The following is a 12,825-nucleotide window of genomic DNA, read 5'->3' as shown; positions in this document are numbered from 1 at the left end:
ACTAATGATTAACGTGAAAACTACATCATATTAAAGGTATGTAAGAAAAAAAAAGAGTGAAACATTTATTGCTGAAAATGTCATTCCATGTACGTATTCGTGGCTGCATTAATGGTCTCTTGTTGTCTCGGTACGATATGCGAAGGTAGTTCAGCTGTAGCGGGGGTGTATCCTTGGTATGATAAGTGGCGGTTTTACGATATAAAGAGGTTCACTACAAAGAGGTTTGCCTATAAATTTACATGTAAATCAGATGGGACCGTAGGGGTGGTATGATGCATGGAGGTTTACGATGTAAAGAGGTTCACTACATAGAGGTTTTACTGTATTTATATCTTATAACCATAGACAGATTATGGGGGTTTACATACAGCCGTTGCAAAGGCCACAATCACGAAAAAAAAGTGAAATAATTTGGGCCGATAAATTGGCCCCTGGCAGTTTTCGCTTGACCAGCGAGGGCCGATATATCGGTCCCGGTGCCAGTAAAAGGGTTATGCTGTTTTAGCAATCCCTATGGTGAGGGAAATTGCAACTGGGCTCTGCCCGGGCACACCCAGGTAGCAATAAAAATTTTGGGAAACTGCCGTAGGTAATCAAGCAATGTTCAAATGTTCAAAAATGCAATGTCCTGCAATGAGCATACAAAATATTTAAAAACGTTCCCACAGTCTAAAGGCCGTTTTACACGGGGCACGGAATTGCGCAGGTTAGAACTGCATTAATTTACAAAATGGCGTGAAATTGCACAAACGCGCATATAAAATTAGAACAGGGACCATTTTACCCTCTCACATCCACGCATTCTCGCATGTGTTCTAGCAATTCACCGCTTTACACAACGCAATTTTGAATGCGCCTTTGTACACATGTCAGATTGTGCAAGTACGTGCCAGGTGTAAAACGGCCGTAAGGACAAAATTTGAGTGAAACTGTGTGAATGGAAATATACTCACCATTGTCATGGTACATAATTAAGGAGTCATTAGAGATTCTTGTATCAAAGTTGGCCATGAGAGGTGCAATGTACTGCGTTGCTGCAAGCCAGGAATGGACATATTCTCCTGTGTATAGAAATCCTCCTGTTGCTATTGTAACATTCCGAACTAAGTTTCCATAGAATGGGAAGTCAAATAAAAGTTGCACAGTCTAGAAGAGAGATAATTTAAAGACACCATTAATTATATTGGTAATATTACGAATGTAGAAAGATAATATGAATAATCAGTGACAGACTAACTCAAGACATAGTGCAGAATGGATTTTCATTTTTAACTATACCGATCAGTGATTATAATAAAACCATTAAGTTGTAACTATTTAGAACAAACAAAGATAAAAATGAATTATCAGCGACAAAGTAACAAAGCACACAGAGAAGAAAGAATTAAAATTTTTCTTTCAATTAATTTTATTTATTTTTCGACTGTCCTGATCAGTAATTATGCTGCCACAGTGAGTAAATTATTTTTACTTGTATAAAATGATTTACTCACTCATGATGAGGCATCAGTTTAAAATCTACTAATGGGTGATAACAAAAATTAACTGACTATCACAGGTCCCATTTGGCTAAATCAATACACAGTTCAGAAAAGTCATTCTTTTACTTACTGCTGCACGCCTATATGACTTAGACAGCATTTCATTAACTCTGACTCCATCTTTCTGCGTAAGGTTGACCCAATATGAGTGGCCAATTTCTGGATCAACAATGAAAGAGCTATTGTAGTACTGGTGGTGATCCTGTGCGACAAAAAGTAAAAAAATTACAAAGATTAAGAAACAACTCACCAACAGAACTCCTACATTTTGCAATGGATAAAATCAAATTTGCAATGGATAAAATCAAAAAAAAGGTTATCTTGGATTCTCAGCTTTATAAATGTGAATCAGAACAAAAAATATGGCTGATACATTTCCACACAGCACATTGTTGCCAAAGGACGTCCGCTGCGCGTCCGACGAGTCTTCTCGCTGTCCGCGGATTTTCACGATAGGCAGAGGACGACCGGGTGCCGTCCTTGCCATCCGTCCACACACTGTCCGATCTCAGACGTCCAATCAGTGACCCGTCTGTCCAAAAGTTTTGACCACACTTGCGAAGTCCTACTGGACCAAAATCAATGTGGACAGTTTCTTCGAAAAATTTTCTTAACGTCACACACTTAGGCACGAAAGAATGAAAATTGAGACATCCAAATAAAATTGCTAATTTACCCTTTTTTTACGCAAAGAATTTACATCGTGCTTGTTTTATGAGCATCAAATAAAGTATAATGCCGTAAAAAGAGATATTTAATACAAATATTCTGGATGTCTTGATAATTCACGCCAAAAGTTGTAAAAGTCATTGCACGAAAGTGTCTGTGAGTTAACCACATTTTTTCACGGTGACAAAATTTTCTAGTCGCTGCATCATCAAGACTCCAAATATAAATGGCAACCATCGTACCGCAAAGCCCAGCACCAGCTGTTCTTAGAAGAAGAGTACAATTTTCAAAAAGATGCTTTCCCGGTGATTGATATGGATTAACTTCTTTCGGGATTCCCACCGGGTTATAAGTTCCCTTTCCGCCGACGCGTCGGCTACGCAATGTTCCGTGCTCTGAGTACGAGCTTTTAAGGTCGGCAGAAATGGAGTTTCTAACCCAGTGGGAATCCCAAGAGAATATTAATCCATTATACAATTTTAATTTATTGAGTATTCTTCAATATATCCTCAGAGGCTGAGTTAGGACCTTGGAGGAGTTATTAAAAAATGAACCTGTCGCTGATAAGATGGTAGGACATGTAATTCCAAAATATTTGACGTTCATATTTCAATGTACCATATGTTATGTTGGCTATATAAACAATGTTCTAAGCTGTCAATCATATTAAACTTGAGGATAATAGGAAGAAATACTGCCTCAGATGCCACTTGGTGAATTATAAGAAGGGTGATCAGAGATGATAAGGCAACAGAATTTAGTTTAGCTGGTGCTGGCAGTAAGTGATTCTTCACAGTCCTCAGATTGGCTAGGATTGTTATCCGTAAGTACATTCCTATTGGCTTATTATTACAGCTGTCTAGATTCTTCATGGAAAAAGTATCTTCTCATCCATTTTTTCTAAATGCTTATTTTATCACAAGGTCAATGAGGCAACACATTTTTCTCAAAGAAGGTGTTCGTCCTGAAGGTGTCCGGAGCAGACACTTTCAGGATGTCTGTAGGCTGCCTTTTTTACTGACATGCGGATGTGCAGCAGACATCCTTTGGCATAAATGCGGACAACCTACGGACGTTCGTAGGCCACTTGGCGGACAGTCACCGGACGTCCTAAAGATGCCCGTGTGCTGTGTGGGTTTACTTAGTAATTTAACTTAAGACTACACACTACAAACCCATTTACAAATGTCTCCTCACTCAAGAATGGTGGTAATGAATTTACCTATGTAGGTACAATAATTCCCAAAATTTCGTATTATGTCATGCTGGCGCTAAAATAGATACATATGCATAAGTAATGACTTTATTGAGTAAAATATTCCTATCTATATGCTAAACAAAAGCGGTTACCGTCAAAGTTGAACTTATAAGAATAAACTGACAATGGGAGACTAGGAATACCCTTAAATAGTGATGGGACATACAGATCATCGGATCCTGAGGTTGCTGAAAAAATTTATAAAATAAATACTAGTTGAATCTTTGAATTATTATCATAATTAGAATATTTCAACAATTAAAATAGACCAAAATACAGCGGCCCTAAGTTATAAAAGATTATTTTTGACATTAAAAGCATTCATATAAAAAATTAGGAAAACTGTACCTTCCGGCATAGCAGATGAAACATGAGAACTAAGGAATAAATAGGCAATCTACACTCTGATCAACAGTTAGCTAAAGAGCAGTATGACAAAAATTAAATAAAGCCTCTCATAGTTAAAAATATCAAGGAATAACAGTAGGTCATGCAGTGGTTTACTTTTATAGAGCAATCCACAAATGCACTTAAAGTGAAAATATTACAACAAATTAAAGCATTTATTTAGGAACCCACAATTTTTTTCAGTTGAAAAGAAGAAAAAATAAAAAAATGAGATATTATAAAGAAAGATATAAATAGATTATAAAGAGAGATATAAATAAAGAAAAAAAATTCAATAATTTCATCTAAAGTCCAAGATGCTATAAAGGTACATTTATGGTATTATGGTTAGCACTTAAAGGTTTAAATATTTACTTCTTGATCACATATATAAGGTGTTTCACCTGAACAATGTTTGATAATAAGACTCACCTCTTCTGTCTTCGTAATATTGTGCTGTGCCAATGTTTTGTTGTTGACCTCTTCCGGGAACACCCATCGATCACCAGAATATTCCGTTTTATTTGGAGCTACAGTCGTAGAAGTAGGAACTTTTGTAGGAGGAACTGCGGCAACTGATGGTCGGGGTTCCTTATCAGCCTCTTTGCTTGGAATACTTGCATTTGCCCCAACTACAAAGAAAAAAACAAGACAATAAATACACAAAATGTAAAAAAGTAATAACTTTTGGACAAGACATGTAGGGTTTTCTAAGCAATAGATGTGAGAATTTGAAGAAAATCTTTGAATAACTAATGAGGGGGGACATACAAAATGGAATACGTAATAAGTAGAGACAAACATCCATCCCCTAACCAGGGGATTTTTCATTTGTTATGGTCCATTGTTACTTGTTGCTATCCTCCCCAATGTAAAGACCTCAATGGCAATCCTCCTTGCAATGTCATATTTATATTTGAAGTGATTACTTTATTATGACTGAAATATGATGATACCTCCGCTGCACAAATGCTTAACAATCCCCCACCGAATCAAATCAGCTCTTCTAGGAGCTCAACAATGCGAATGCACTCAGCTAGCAATAGCCGAAACACAAAAGCTCACCTTCGAAGATTGGAGAATTGGAGGTGAGCGTTTATGCTCCAGCTTCTGGCAGCTGAGCGGATTTGTATTGTTGGGTGGATTTGATTCGGTGGGTGATTGTTGAGTGCTTTTGCAGTGGAGGTATCGATGAGGCTACTTTTCTTCGCTCTCATTGACACAAATGAATTAATAGCCAAAGAAACTACTTGCATGCATTGATATTGCATCTACTGTTTCAAGTGGTATGAAGAAATTGATGATGATATTAAAGCAGTGGCATAAGTATGAGATGGATATATCCCCCTTAAGGCCTCAGAGAAATGAAAAAAATTATTTAAAACTATTGTCCAGTTTTGACATTTAATAACTGCATATGCTTAAAGTTAAAGATCATATATTAACCCTTTTAGTGCTATCCTGAGGGGACAAAAAAATGTGTAATTGAATAATTCCTACTGTTTTTCAGGTGATGAAGATAAATGAACAAATGGTGGTAATTTTGATTAGCAGCTTGGAGTGTAGGTCTTTGAGAATGAAATACAAAACTTTTGGCCAACGTTTCAGTATATTTTTATACCTTCTTCAGGGCTGTGATTGAGTGTGATTACATTAATTTGATACATTTATGCATGATAGGTTATTACAATGTTTTTTTACAATAATAGCATTTGTAAATAAAAAAAGAAGAAAAAAATTCAATTGAACATTCATCAAAAAGAAGAGACAAGAATTTCGACATATCGTTTTTACAATGAACATGATTTGTTTATTGATTGTAGCTAAACTAATACATATGATAAATGAACAAATCGCATTCATTGAAAAAAAAGCACAAAATTTTAGTCTCTTCTTTTAAATTAATGTACATTTGAATTTTTTTAAACATTTTATTGTTGTAAAAATCATTTTAATACCCTTTCATATCTTTATGTATCAAATCAATGTAATCAGATTCACCATGAACACCTCATCATTCCAACAAGTAATGCCCAAATCAGTTGATCTTATTTGTAATCATATTCATTCATAGCCTGAAGAAGGTATAAAAATATACCAAAGTATTGGCCAAAAATTTTGCATTTACTTCTCAAAGACCTACACTCCAAAGCGGTAATCAACGTTAAAAATTGATGTCAAGAGAAAGAAAAAAACTACTCTAAGGTGGTAATTACCTGGATCAATTATAGCAGGCTCTGCTGAGGGTCGCGGACGAGGCTTATCCAAGATCTTCTTTGAATCTGCAGACGAAGACTCATTGGAAGATACTGAGCTACTTGGAGGCACTTTTTTCGGGCTGCTACTCCTGTTGTTTTCAGTGTTTTCTGCCAAAGTGTCAGACTCTTCAAAGTTCTCCAATGGACTTCTTCTGTATCGCGGCCTATACAGAGGCTCCAAGTATATGTTTAAACTATGTGAAGTCAATGGACTGTCCACTTCATACTGGAGGTATTCATGGCCTGAAAGTACAAAAATTGAAATACTTGGTTAGACAAGAGATATGCAAAGCAGGAAAAATGTATAGCAACATACTGCATGAGGGCAGCAGAGTTGGAAAATTACAGACACTCATCGTTTACCACATTTTACAACACTGAAATTTCTTTGTGAATACCAATTCGATTTCAGGAGGTACTATTTGTTAATGTACCACGTGTTAATGATAAAGAGGTGAAAATCGGTCAGACTTTTCATGTTCTCCACATGACTTCATGTGCTGCTGATGATGTAGCGCTTGCTGATTGGTCCTTCGAAACAAGACCAGAAGTGTAGAGAGGACTTGGTCATCGAACCATTAGGAACTATGAACGAATTCACTCAGTTAAGAGCACGGAAAGCTTCCTCGGCTTGTAACCTCTTAATCATTCACACATCTGGCCTCCTAACATTTTGTCATACGCCAATACATTAAATATAAAAATAAAAATATTAGCATTTTCCACAATAGGCACTGAGACAATGACAGGTTAAAGGGGGAAAGACTGGTGATGCTACCCCCCCTGTAATTTCTGGCAAAAATAGAAAAGATGGTAACATTTTAGATGGGTTTTCAATGAAAGTTTTTATTTCACCAGCTTAGTAAACAATGTTTAAAAATAATTTAAGAATACCTACTAGCCACTTGCCTCCTATCAAGTGGCTTTGAGGTACCTACTTTGCTTTCTGATGCTAATCAGACATTAGATAAAACATCGCTGATAGGTATTGCATACCACCAAGGCGCAGCACAAAGCAATTACCCGCCCCTCCCCCAAAACAACGATCTAAACTCCCTTCTGCAATGAGACACAGTGTAACATCCGAAAGGCTTCTGATACCCAATTAGTAATCAACCACTACTTCTAAAAAAAACTCGATTTTGCAGCTCTCTCAACCTAAAACCAGTGGCGGATACATATGGGGGCACAGGGGGTGCGCGCCACCCCTTGCGGGCCCACCTGCATCGCACAACATTGCAGAACCACAATTGTTACTTTTTTATATCATAAGATAGCATTATCTTGTATATGTGTAAAATCAGCTCAAATGAAAATTATCAAACTTAGCACGTGGCTTATTTTTCATTCCGATAAAATTAAAGGTAGCTCAAGGAATATTTTACGCCCCCCCCCTTGAGTTTTTTCTGTATCCGCTACTGCCTAAACCAAGCATAATATTCAACGCAGAAATAGATATCGTCCAGTTCCCGCTGCAGTTCCTGCAATCTCCCCGACTTCTCCAATCCGAAACCACAAGCTCCTCCGCTGCCGTGACCGCAACGTCGACAGCGGTCGCCGCTCCAGTCTCCGGGGGTCGAACGGATTTCTCTCCACGCATTAAAGCCGGCATGGATTCCTGGAGAGGACAGGAGAGGCCGCGACCCCTCTAACACCACCTCAGCAGCACCATGCTCCACCCCCCGCAGGCAATCTCACGAAGGGGCTATATTCACTCGATCACCGAAATTGCAATAGGTACGTTACACGAATAGAGTGGACGCAAAATTAAGGATAAATTATGGCGAAAATAAAATCATCTCAATCCGCAATTTTCTCATCTCATCATCGTTAACAATAGTCGACAATCCTAAAGCCTGAATTGCACGATCAATTTTCCCGTCCCTTTAAATGATAGCTCCTGCGATAGGTTTTCAGGGACCAAAGAAATGATCGGCTGACCCATCATTTCCCGTCCCTTTCAATGATAGCTCCAGCGATAAGTTTTCAGGGACCTAAAGAGTGATCCTTCGACCCATCATTTTCTGAAAATGTGTTATATTGCACAATCGTATTGTTGATACTCGCCCGTTTCACTAAGCTTTAAGATTGTTTCAAACAATTATAATCGCACATTTTCGACCAGCCTTAATTATTCGATGCCCTTGCGCTGTAATGACGAGTCTAGCTCGTCATGAACTTTACACGCCAAACCGCGCAATGACGAGTGTATCTCGCCATCGGATTTTCATAATTTTAGCGCTATTTAGAGGAACAATATAATTATTTTGAAAGCTTAAAAATGCTCAAACATACATAGTATACATAAATAATTCATATTTCATGTAACATGATGCATTGGAAGGATTAAAATGATTTTATTCGAGTAGCGATAGCTGTGTTCTCCATGTTTAATAATCACATTTTATTTCACTGTTCTATGTTTATTACAAATTACAAAATATCATTTCATATCCTACCATTTAAAAGAGTACCACAGAAAAAAATAAATAGAGAATAGGATCACGATATTCGGAAAATTAATCGAATTGGAAGGGGTTGAAAATCCAGAGTATTAAATAAAACGTCGAAAAGGCTGGATAGCCAAGAAAAACCGTTTTCGCTTTAACTGCAAAGTGTATCTAAAACAATGTTCGCGTTGCCATAGCTCAGTAACATAGGAGTTGCGACCCAGAGTTTCTCGGGCGAAAAATGCTTAAAATTGTCTCCCCTACCACCTCCTCAAGTATTTCAGATTCCTCCTTAAACACACTGTATATTAGCTTCTCATAGCCGAAAGAAAGAACAAAACAATATACTTTAAATATAAGGTACTTAAAAAAAAGATATTTTTAAAAGCATAACACAAAAAGTATTTTAATCATATGCCATTTAAAAAATTCCCGAAGCATTATCGAGCCCCATACATATTTCACATGAATGTACTGCAGCTCTCGTGTTCCTCCGCTTCGGACAAAGAAGAAAAGTAAATAAAAAGAACTTGAGTCCTGTCCTGGGGACCCTGACCTCATATCCACGATACACGAAACCGTCTACTCTCAAGTTATGCGCGACAACCACCGTGGTCAGCTTTTTCTTCTTGTCCATCACCCCCACCCCAGCCCTCAGACACTCGGAAGGAGACGATGTCAGTTACCCCTGTCAAACCTCATCGGAAAACTTAGCAAAATGCTCGCGGGTGGTCTCTTTCCGTCACTTAACAGGGTCAATGCCTTCGTGGCCGGCGGATTAAGGACTGAAGGATTAAAGGTTGGCACGTTCGCGACAGCACGATATAAAACGGACACTTTTCACACATTCCGCTGCAAACATTTTATGCTTCTCTACGGAAGTGAGGTATGAACAATGACAACACGTTTTCTTAATCTCTTGTCTTTTTTATTGATTTTACCAAAGTATACAGCAGAAGGGAAGAAGTCAAGACTAGCATTAAAATAGGGAAATAAAAGCTGGTGGAGGTGATTGAATTCTGTTATTCGGGAAGTGGGAAAATTAACGATGGGAAAAGAAAGAAAGAAATTATCAGCAGAATAGCTCAAGCGAAGAAACCAATCCACTAAAAGAGAGATCTGCCTTTAGCAGGAAATTTACACATAGATGTAAGGAAACAATTTATCAGAACTTATATGGAGTCTCTACGGAAGTGAGGCATGGACAATGACAGCAGCAAAGAATTCAAGAATGGAGGTTTTCGAAATGTGGTGCTACAGAAGAATGATGAAGATCGAATGGATCGACCGAGTTAGTAATGACGAAGTCGTGAGAAGAATAGGAGAGAAGAGAAGCGCAATGAAAACCTTAATGAGAAACGGAACAACCTTATAGGCCACATCTTAAGGCATGATGGTCTGATGAATACAATCGTTGAGGGACAAGTGGATGGCAAGAACGGAAAAGGAAGACCTCGGACAAAATATATGGAACAGATGAAGATAGATGTGAAAGAGAAGAAATACGTAAGGGTGAACATATAAGCTGATAGGACAATTGAGTGGAGAGCGGCGTCAAACCAATCTTAGGATTTAACATAATGAGAGCACTAGACTATTCCCACACTTCTTTACCCATTCCGGCTCAGGCTTTGGCACATAATGCCATCTTTAAGGCATTAAAATGGCATTATTAATTGAAACTTGGGTCGGTTGAAATAAAGAGGAGTGGAAATAGACAAATGATTTCATTGTGTTAAATATCAAAGATTTCCACCGCATTACGCAGGAAACCGTATCTATTAATCTTAGGATTGTTGACCAGTGATGATGATGAAACATTTTATGCGATAGGCGGCATCCATCAAGGTAAAAAAGGTAAGTAAGAGTCAACGGCGGATCCAGGATTTTTTCTGTGGGGGGCACAAGGGTCTGAAGGCAAACGATACTTGAGATAAAAAACAAGATAAAACAATTACCTACCATACGAAATATTCAATTTATTTTCATTTGAAAATAAATGACTGAGCCTCCGAAATAGACAAAACAAAACGAACGTAATGATAACCGAATAAAAAATTATATCTATTTTTAAGCGTCTGGGGGGGAGAGGGGGTGGCACATGCCCCCGTTCCCCCATCTAAATCCGCCTATGGTAAGAGTAAAGAGGAGGAGGATAATTCAGTCATTGTATTTTTCCGTTAAAATTCAGCTGAAACGCTAAACATTAACAGGATTAAGGGGTCACGTATCTTGACCTCACCCGCATAAATGGATCACATAAAATCATTATACCATTTGGTATTTTTCCGTCCATAATTGGCTGCTATTAATAGTTTTGCCAAGGTAAGCTCTTTATATCGCTAATGATGTGAGCAATCCAAAATTTGCCCAACTAAGAATTGATATAGGTTTCAACCTACAAAAGGAACTACGAAGTAGCTGAATAAATCGAAACCTGAAAAATAATTCGATAGCCTGTGCTTTAAAAAATTCTTCAGACTACACCACATTGTATTACCTTCAACTCCTTATAGCGATGTAATGGCTGGAGCTATCCGTTCTCCCTCGCCCTCGATCCGTAAGTCAGGGCGGGTTCGAATACCAATCGCGCCAGCCACCGTCACCCCAACTCGTTTCGCAGCGTACATGACCACAGGCCTCAGACCGAGTACCGTAGGCTGTACACAACAGGTGCGCCCGCGAATATGAGCAACACCGTAAGACGGAAAACTGCTTATCCCACCCCAACCTACCCCCACATACGTACCTACTATCCAAATCCAGAGATGAGTTACTAGTGGCGATTATATCTAAGGAGGCTCACTACGTAGGCGAAATACATAGTTGTAGAACGTCAAACATTCCCCAATTCGTTACCAGATTCGCATAAATATTTCCGCGGACTCTTAACACGTTGCCACAAAAACCGCTGACGTCAAAATCCACTACGGGCGTACATACAGCGTTAGCCAGATGTTGAGCCAATTAGGCTGGGAGCCGCTGGAGACTCGGAGGCTGCGCGCTAGGCTTAGATTGCTTGAACAATTGAGAATGGATATCTTTAAGAGCGACACGGAAAAAATAATATTAGAGCCCCACTATATTTTCAGGCCCAACAGAAGCGATACATTAAGAGAGATGTTTCGTCGAACGGATGGATATAGGAATTCGTTTTTCCCCCGAACCATAAAGGACTTTAATAAATGCTAGTCCTAATTTTCTTAGAGCACTTCCTTTTTATGTAAGAACATCTGGTGTCCCAACACCCCCTGCCACACGCCTTTTAGGCGGCTTGCGAGGTATTACGTAGATGTAGATGTTGCGTACAGATGGCGAGAATGCTCATAATTTTTTTCTCGAGCCTTACGGACGGATGACGATGATTCTCGTCATATAGGCGTGTAAACTTAAACATTTGAAAGAAAACTATTGAAATTTGGAAGTTATTTCTCAGTTGTTTACTGTTAAATATTATCAATGTACGTGATATAATGTTTGATTAGGTAAAGTAATATTGCAAACATTAGCTTTTTTAAAACCATGTTTAAACCAAAGGCAGTTGGCCCAAATCCCTCCACCTAGGTACGTCGTTCCTCTAATTGGTTTTCAACTTTGTGCACAGCGCAATGATTAGCGCCGAGCGGCCCACTTATTCTAAAAAATTGAAGTTGAGTGTATGCATTCCAATGGTATCAATGAAAAAATGTCGGTCGTATTCGATTTTTCAAGTTATCGATTATGCATGGAAATGAAATTTAGGCTTAATCAATGGCTTTTCAGCAAACATCGAAATTTGAACCAAATAATCACTTAATCGAAAAAATGAAATACCCCGGTACGCAACGAGTTAAATTAAGGACGAGTTTGTGCTGATATTACAAGCTATTTTTCATTTTAGCGTTGGACTAAAGGAAAAATAGACTTATCAATAACGTTTTACTCAAGTTTTCCAACATATATTCATACAGTTTCGACACCAAACATTATTTCGTAATTGCTGCAAGCATATCAATTTCACAGGCGATTCTAAACACTAATAACGCCGAATCTATGCATTACTACCTTTATTAATAAAAGAATACCATTCCAAATTTTTACGGATAATTTGAGATTTTTCACTAATGACTGCACGAAGTTATCGAAAAAAACCCTCAAAATAACCATAAATATATTATATCACATATTAAATAATATTTTATTTTATATAACTTTATTATAAAATTAGTATTGTATAGTGCTCGTAATAAAAAAGAGAAACAACAGCACCTATAGGAGCG

General features: G+C 38.0%; 1 protein-coding gene across 1 annotated transcript in view; it reads right to left on the bottom strand.

Moving 5' to 3' along the window:
- The window catches only part of LOC124164583 (plexin domain-containing protein 2), a 279,661-nt gene that overhangs the window by 13,618 nt on the left and 253,218 nt on the right, over window positions 1-12,825 (bottom strand). The window contains exons 2-5 of the mRNA XM_046541986.1: window positions 6,075-6,359; window positions 4,291-4,490; window positions 1,615-1,746; window positions 957-1,149 (exon numbers count right to left, since the gene is read on the bottom strand). Of these exons, the coding sequence (XP_046397942.1) occupies window positions 957-1,149; window positions 1,615-1,746; window positions 4,291-4,490; window positions 6,075-6,359 (810 nt within the window). The remainder of the gene's footprint in view (window positions 1-956; window positions 1,150-1,614; window positions 1,747-4,290; window positions 4,491-6,074; window positions 6,360-12,825) is intronic.

Source organism: Ischnura elegans, chromosome 8, assembly GCF_921293095.1.
Source record: "Ischnura elegans chromosome 8, ioIscEleg1.1, whole genome shotgun sequence".
NCBI lineage: Eukaryota > Metazoa > Arthropoda > Insecta > Odonata > Coenagrionidae > Ischnura > Ischnura elegans.
This window is presented reverse-complemented; position numbering and strand designations above follow the sequence as displayed.